The following is a 7,929-nucleotide window of genomic DNA, read 5'->3' on the forward strand; positions in this document are numbered from 1 at the left end:
CTTGCGTACTGAGAGCCGGGAGTTAGCTGGTGGCCCCTGTGAGGCACACTCTTTGAGAGACCCACACACACTGCTCCCGTCCTCAAGACTCAGGCAGAAGCATCAAGCACTTTCTGGTCCATTCAGAGGCCTGAGGTCTGTGGAACGAAGCCAACACCCACTGCCAAGATTCCCGGCAAGCGGGTGGGGGATGGCGGCCGCACATAGCTCTTACTTGTTCCTGCAACAAGCTGCTCAGGCTCAGCTGTATGCTTCCTTTTTTAGGCAAAGCCAAACTCAGGCACAGTCCTCAAGGCCCCCACAGCCTCTCACCTGCCAGAAACGGAGGAAGGAAAACCATTGAATCCCACCCGTCCTCCCCGCTGAGCATCCTCTTGCTGAGAGTGGGAAGGGAGGGGACATCCTGCCAGACAACCCCCCCCCCATCATGTGTGCCTCCATCCTGAACACTATCGTTACTCCCCAGCGAAGAGTCTCAGGAGGGCACCAGACGTGCAGCCCCCTCCCCTGCCCCTATCCCTCCCCCCCCCACTGGTTTTTTGATACATGGTTTCTCTGTGTAACAGTCTTTGCTGTCTGGAACTAGCTCTTGTAGACCAGGCTGGCAAGCAGCCTTCTCTAAGGGCTCAGTATCCTGTGGAGAACCACACTTTGGGCTGAGTTTTGGTATTGACTGCAGGGCCCAGCTCTGGATCATCAGTGGGTCTCTGGTCTCGCTGGGGTCTGGCTAGGGCATAGCCAGTGTATAGGGAAGCAATAGGGCTTTATGGTCACACTGGAGAGCTTCTGACTGTCTGGCTTATGTATTTTCCTCCAAGAATTCGGGTGAGAGTGCTGGCAAGGCGGGGCTTTTCATTCTTTAAGAAGCTTCTTAAATCCTCTTGAAACAGTGTCTCTACTGGTCAGTCTTCGGAGAAACCCGGCTGCTCACCCAGCTGGGTCCTTGTTGATTGAGGGGAGGTTGCTTCTTTGTATAGCCCCACTTCTAAGACTCTCTTGGTTCTGACTTCAGGCGTTTTGCAGATCAGGAGCTGTGAGGAACTCTAAGGGGAGAGGAGAGGTGAAGAATATGGACGACACATTATCACAGCCTACAGAAGAGAGATGGGAATGTTAGCGCATGCCCACATGTATGTTCTTTTGTGGCTGTTGCTTGTCACCGCAAGTCTGGGACCGCTGGGGCACGCACCGCTGTGCAGTCCGTGCAGATTGGTCTTTGAGCGCGCGCGACGAAGTGCACGCGCCTCCCACGCAGGGGTGTGGCCACGGGAGTGGGTGTGGCTTCTAAGAGGTGGGTGGGCCTGCCTTGCTTGCGGTAGGAGGGCAAGTTAGCTGCCAGCTGCGGTCAAGAGCCCGCCACTCCATGCGCGATGCTGTTCTGGACTGCGCTCAGCCTGGCTTTGAGTTTGTGGCTGGCACTGGCGCGGAGCGGCGTGGAGAGCAGTAAGTTGGTGGAACCCGGATTCCAATTCCTGACAAACCCATCGGCCACTGCCCACGCGGGTCATGACTGTCTAGGTGCAGCCGCGGGACAAGTGGGCGGAAAGGCCGGGGAAGAGGGTGGGGCACATGGCAGCACCACAGCCACCTGCGGTGGGCGCTCCCAGGCGCTCGGTGACTCAACTGAGCCGGTGCTCGACACAGAGCGTGGAGGCCACGGTCTGCCCCGCCCCGCCCCGCCCCTCAGGCCTGGATAGTGGAGAAAGATGTTTGAGAGGCACTCCCTGCCTCAGTTTCCTTACCTTTGAAAAGTTTCTCACCAGAAAGGGGGTAAGAAGATTGGAATGGCCCCACAAGGAGGGGGAATCCCCAAAGCCAGGGCTGGAACCCAGAGAGCCCCTGCCTGCTGGAGACTTAGGATGGAAGGTCTCATCAGCACTTTCAGTACTGATCAGTGTCTACCGGACTGGAAGAAAAAGGGATAAAAGGGGAGGCTCACTAGATAATGGTTGGTCCCTCAGGCTGTTTCGGAGAGGAATATCCTGCTTTCTTGGCACAAATGAAACAGAATGGGGGACAGAAGAGGGGAGGTGTCATCTGTTACTGGGGTGACGATTCCGACCTGGCCTTCAGATGGGTGGGAAGGATTGGCTGTGCACTGTTTCATCTTCCTCATCCCTTCACTTTTGCTCACCCATCCTGCCTTGTTGTCTCTGTTGCTGGGTATGCTCAGAGCCCATTGTTTTACCTGGAAACTGACTACCTAGGTTTAACTCCACCCTGGAGGTAGCCCTTCTGAAAACAGCCTAATAGCCACAATGCATGTGGCTCAGGGCCCCGCAGGAGACCTAGGCCTGAACCCTTGGCTCCACCTGCACACTGGGTCTACTGGGGAGAGAGTGTCAGCACCCACATAAGGAACATGAGGGTAGCCCACGATGCCCTAGGTACACAGCCATTGTACAGCCAGGAGCTATTGTTGGCTTATAGCACCATTCTGGGGGTTCTACTACCAGTATCTTTGGGCAGAGGCAATCATATGCTTAGGGAAAGTTCAGGCCTTTGAAGGTGGCTCTGCCCTGGGCATGGGGCTGTCTGGGGGGGGGGGGCGGCTACCACCTAGACTGAACCCTTTGTCTTTTCCTCCAGGTGCCACAGCATCAGCCCCCCAGGGGGACCTGTTGTTCCTGTTGGACAGCTCTGCCAGCGTGTCACACTATGAATTCTCCAGAGTTCGGGAATTCGTGGGGCAGCTGGTGTCTGCAATGCCTTTTGGCCCCGGGGCTGTGCGTGCTAGCGTGGTGCATGTGGGCAGTCGGCCGCACACAGAGTTTACTTTCGACCAGTACAGCTCAGGCCAGGCTGTACAAGATGCCGTACGTGTGGCGTCTCAACGTATGGGTGACACCAATACAGGCTTGGCACTGGCTTATGCCAAAGAGCAACTGTTTGCCGAAGCAGCAGGTGCCCGGCTAGGGGTTCCCAAGGTCCTGGTGTGGGTGACCGATGGAGGCTCCAGTGATCCCGTAGGGCCCCCTATGCAGGATCTCAAGGACCTGGGTGTCACCGTCTTCATCGTCAGCACTGGCCGGGGCAACCTGTTGGAGCTGTCGGCGGCTGCCTCAGCTCCTGCTGAGAAGCACCTACACTTTGTGGATGTGGATGACCTTCAGATCATCGCTCCAGAACTTCGGAGCTCCATCACTGGTAGGTGGGGAGAGCCAGGGCCTCCCTGGCTGACAGCTGGCTGCAGACTTGAGGGGAAACTCATGATCCGGATGCCCTTGTAGATGCAGCAGTGGGGAGGTGACACACATGTTTTCTGCACTGTCCAGGAACATAGTCCTTCTGGGTGCCTTCATGTACCCTGACACCTGGGCTATAAAGAGACTGTGGCAGGTCGGAGTTACCACTTCAAGATGTGACTCCCTGGCATGTAAAAGACCAATAAACTGAGGGTTACTTTGGGTGGGCGGTGTGTGGATAAGAGGTCCACGGCTTCCCCAGGGATCTCTCTGACATCATGTGCCTGTGGCTTGCCAGGCCCACCATTCCCGGAGAAAGGAGAGTCAAGTAATCAGGGATTGTCTCCTGCTGGTTTTCTTTCACTTGTGTTTATTGTAGGAACTGCTGGGGAAGCCAGAACAGGGAAGACACTGTAGGAGCTTAGCACTGGCTTTCTTCTGGACCTCATACATCTGACCTCCCAAAGAGAAGGGGCAGAGACTAAGGGGCTGCTGGCTGGCTTAGCTGTCATAGGCACTGAAAAATGCTATCACTCCAAGGTAGCCCTCTTACCAAGTCTCTTTCTGTGGGTTAACCAGGGTTAATCATCTACACTGAACAGGAATGGGTTTATCTGTGGGTTGGAAAAGGGTGAAAGGTCTGCCTCAAGAGATTTCCCCAGGGACATCACCTGGTAACCCCTGGGCCAAGAGGCCCAGATGAACCTGGAGAGGGCAGAAGGAGAAAAGGCTGACATCAGAGATAAGTATTAGGGTGGGGAACCTGTAGCTGAGGTCAGAATCTGAGTGGGAGGCTGAACAGGAAAGTGGGTGCCCAGCTGACCAAACTTAGCACCCAGTATCAGCAAGGAAGAAAGCCAAGATCTGGATGGGTTTACCCAGCCTTACCGGCATACTGGTCAGACGGCTGACAATGTTTGTTGTCATGAGCCCTGAAGCTCGTTCTGGGTCCCCCTTTCCACTCTCTTATAGGGGAAGGGTCCCACCCTCTCTCTAACCTTAGGTCTGGCTGCTCCTGGGGTTATCACATTTCCACTGTTCCTGGGCCACTAACATGTAGTCTCACATCTCCTGACTGCAGGCTCTGATCTGTTTCCCTCCTGCACAGCTGTTTAGAATATGACTCACAACAGATTTGTGCTGAGCACTCAGCTTGGGGGACAGGTCCTCTGATGTGGGATGTCCTTCTGTATATGTGTTGCTTTACTGATTGATGAATAAAGCTGCTTCAGCCAATGGCAGGGCAGAATAAAGCCAGGTAGAAAATCTGAACATAGATATAGGAAGAGAGTAGGCAGAGTCGGGGAGACATCATGTAGCTGCCAAAGGTGACAGACGCTGGATGTTAGGCCGCAGCCTCATGGCAATATATAGATGAATAGATATGGGTTAATTCAAGATGTAAGAGCTGGCAAAGAATACAACCAAGCTATTGGCCAAATAATATTGTAAATAATATAATTTTTGTGTGATTATTCGGGTCTGAGCAGCTGGGAAATGAACAAGCAGTCTCTGCCTACAAATGGTGCCCAATGTTGGGCACCAGAAACTATATTAGCTCAGGCTTCTTATTAACTAACTCTTACATCTTAAATTAACCCATTTCTATTAACCTGTGTATCACCACAAGGCTGTGGCTTACTAGTAAAGGTTCCAGGGTGTCTGTCTCCTTCGGCAGCTACATGGTGTCTTCCTGACTCTGCCTATCTCTCCCTCTATCTCTGTTCAGATTTCCCACTTGGCTATATTCTGCCCTGTCATAGGCCGAAGCAGCTTTATTCATCAACCAATAAAGCAACACATATACAGAAGGACTTCCCACATCAGTCCTGTGTTCTCAGATAATACCGTAGACCTTGTCACCTTTGAAAGACCTTCATCCAGCTTGTTTTTCTGTGAGGAGTAGCCCCCCCTATATCGTATAGGTCGGGTCTGAGGATCAAGTAGGCAGGGAAGTTTATGATGTGGCCAGGAGCTGGGGACTGTCCTTCCACAAGCCCAGTTAGAGTTTTACAGTCATTAGCACCTGCGGGTGGTGAATACCCACCTGGCTCCCACCTCTCCTTGGTAAAAGGCCCCACCAGTCTTACCAGGGCCCTAATCTTCGGGTCCTCTTGGGATCAGTGAGAGTCCCACTCTGTGACAAGGAGAAGGACACTTTCCCTGACCCCAGCACTACACCATCCTTAGATGCGATGCAGCCACAGCAGCTTCGTGCCTCAGAGATTCTGTCCAATGGCTTCCGCCTGTCCTGGCCGCCCCTGTTGACTGCGGACTCTGGTTATTACGTGCTGGAACTGGTGCCCAGTGACAAACTGTCAGCCGCAAGACGCCAACAGCTGCCAGGGAATGCCACCAGCTGGATCTGGACCGACCTCAATCCAGACACGGATTATGAAGTAGCGCTGCTGCCCGAGTCCAACGTGCACCCTCTGCGGCCCCAGTATGTGCGAGTACGCACGCTGCAAGGTGAAGCTGGGGGATCTCATGGGCGGGCAGGGTGGCATGCGAAGGGCGCCCCTCCAACCAACCACCCTCTTCCTCCGCAGAGGAGGTCGGGCCGGAACGCATCGTCATCTCGCATACCAGACCGCGCAGCCTCCGCGTAAGCTGGGCCCCCGCGCTCGGCCCGGACTCCGCTCTCGGCTACCATATCCAGCTCGGGCCTCTGCCATGCGGCTCCCTGCAGAGCGTGGAGGTGCCCGCTGGCCACAACAGCACCACCATCCAAGGCCTGACTCCCGGCACCGTTTACCTGGTGACTGTGACTGCCGCCTTCCGCTCTGGCCGCGAGAGGGCGCTATCCGCTAAGGCTTGTACGGCCTCGGGCGAGCGGACCCGCGCCCGGCAGTCGGTGCGGCCGGAGGCCAGGCCGCCCGAGCCGTGATCGGCCTGCCCCGTCCACCCGAGGGTCCCTCTTCCCTAGCCCAGTGAGGGAGGCGCCGCCGCTGCCGAAGCCGAGGTTTTTCTCGGGGGTGGGATGGGGTGGGGTGGGGGGAGATAGGGTGCCGGTCCTGCCTTTCCCTAGTGGTCACGCTGGGTAGCTGGGTACCGTCCTCGCCTGACTCCCGGGAACCCTGCGGCGACCCTGGTAGCCGCAGGTGCAACGGCAATCATCTCCGGTTGCCAGTGGAATTGAGCACACAGTGGTCTTTCGGCGGCATTTGGCGGGGAGATGGACAGTGTCAGAGGGCAGGTTGAAGACGTAAGACCTAGGACAAGCCTGCGCGAGAGAAGGGACACAGGGTCTCCTACTGCGCCAGAGGCCGGGCCCTCTGGTGGTGAGGACGGCACATGGGTTGGAGGAGAGCTCAGGACCATTCAGGTCCTGCTTGTGCCTAGAAAGTGGGTGGAAAGAAAGCGAGGAGAGGCTGGTGCAGGCAGGATTCCCAAAGGCTTCGGAAGGTTCGGGAGGGGACTTGGGAGGCTGATGATGTTGTCAAGCGGTTTTCACTAGGGTCCTCTGCCAGCCTGGAGGCCAGTACCTGTCAGGGACACTGGCCCTGCCTTCCTGCCCAGGACTTACGCTAGACCCCACTATCAGTGCCTGGGATGCCATCTTTTCTTCGCAAGGATGAGGCCTTGGCATCTAGGATCGTGGGAATAGGAGATCCCCTGCTATGACAGGCTCTAAGGGAGGCTAGTGTAGGGAACTTCACAGGGGCCAGGAACAAACAACATTCCCCAGGATAGGTTCATTCCAAGGGCTCTGCAACAGCTAACCCCAACGTGTCTAGCTCCTGTCCTCACCTGCCACCCTAGGGCTTCTGACAGAAGCTAAGGGTGGTTCCCCTCGAGTCCCTACGCAGGCAGAGCCCTTCTTCCCAGAATCATTTGCCCCAACCCAAGCTTACTTCATCTTCCCCACTAACTACCCAAACTCTAAAATACAGTTATAAACTGTGCCTGCAGTCTCATTAAAATGCTTTAATTTTCGAGCCGGGCAGTGATGGTGCACACCATTAGTCCAAGCACTTGGGAGGCAGAGGCAAGTGGATCTCTGAGTTCAAGGCCAGCCTGGTCTACAGAGCAAGTTCCAGGACAGACGAAACAGAGAATCTCTGTCTTGAAAAGAAAAAAAGCTTTCCACCAAAACTCTCCCCAGCTGTGTGTGTGTGTGGGCAGCATGAAAGGTCGGCTGTACAGGGTTTGTTGTGTCTGGAGAGGAAGGGAGGCAGGCATCTTTCAGCCTGCTTGTCCCTATGCGTTCCTGCCATCTGTGTACCAGGACCTCACTGTTGGAGAAGTCCGGAGCAGTTCAAGTTGCTGCTGTTACAACTCAGGACAGGGAGCTTGGCTTAACTGGGCCGTCCCCATTACCACCTGTGGTCTCCTGCCCATTGCCCAGCCCTCTGCTTACATATCCTCCTTGCGGTATGGCTACTCAAGTGAGTCCCAGGAACTAAAAGTATTGAGAGCGGAGGGGGTTGGCTGTGGGGCCCTAAGCTGTGTCTGAGCCCAGGCTTTCCTGAGAACTTGATTTACCACCATTTCCCAAGAACCTGAGGGAGCACCATCGGGCTCACCCTGACATCCGAAGGAGCACTGCCCATGCAGTGGACAAGCAGTCAGGAGAGGCCACAGGGTCTCCTACCTGTGCCAAAGGTCGGGCCCTCTGGTGGTGAGGACTCCACGTGGCTTGGAGGGAGAGCCCAGGACCATTCTGGTCCTGCGTGTGCATAAAAAGCGGGAGGTGGCTGCGTTTGTGATTATGGCTCTAGAGACAGTGCCCTAGCCTGATGGT

At 55.4% G+C, this 7,929-nt stretch overlaps 1 protein-coding gene across 1 annotated transcript; it reads left to right on the top strand.

Moving 5' to 3' along the window:
- The first annotated feature begins 1,286 nt into the window (after positions 1-1,286).
- Positions 1,287-7,123, top strand: Vwa1 (von Willebrand factor A domain containing 1). The gene is made up of 4 exons (XM_050130149.1): positions 1,287-1,443; positions 2,590-3,147; positions 5,376-5,654; positions 5,735-7,123. The coding sequence occupies exons 1-4, from the start codon at positions 1,371-1,373 to the stop codon at positions 6,070-6,072; spliced, it is 1,248 nt and encodes a 415-aa protein (XP_049986106.1). The 5' UTR covers positions 1,287-1,370; the 3' UTR covers positions 6,073-7,123.
- Positions 7,124-7,929: the final 806 nt, after the last annotated feature.

Source organism: Alexandromys fortis, unplaced genomic scaffold (genome assembly GCF_014885135.2).
Source record: "Alexandromys fortis isolate MF-2015 unplaced genomic scaffold, M_Fortis_MF-2015_v1.1 scaffold_330, whole genome shotgun sequence".
Classification (NCBI taxonomy): Eukaryota; Metazoa; Chordata; class Mammalia; order Rodentia; family Cricetidae; genus Alexandromys; species Alexandromys fortis.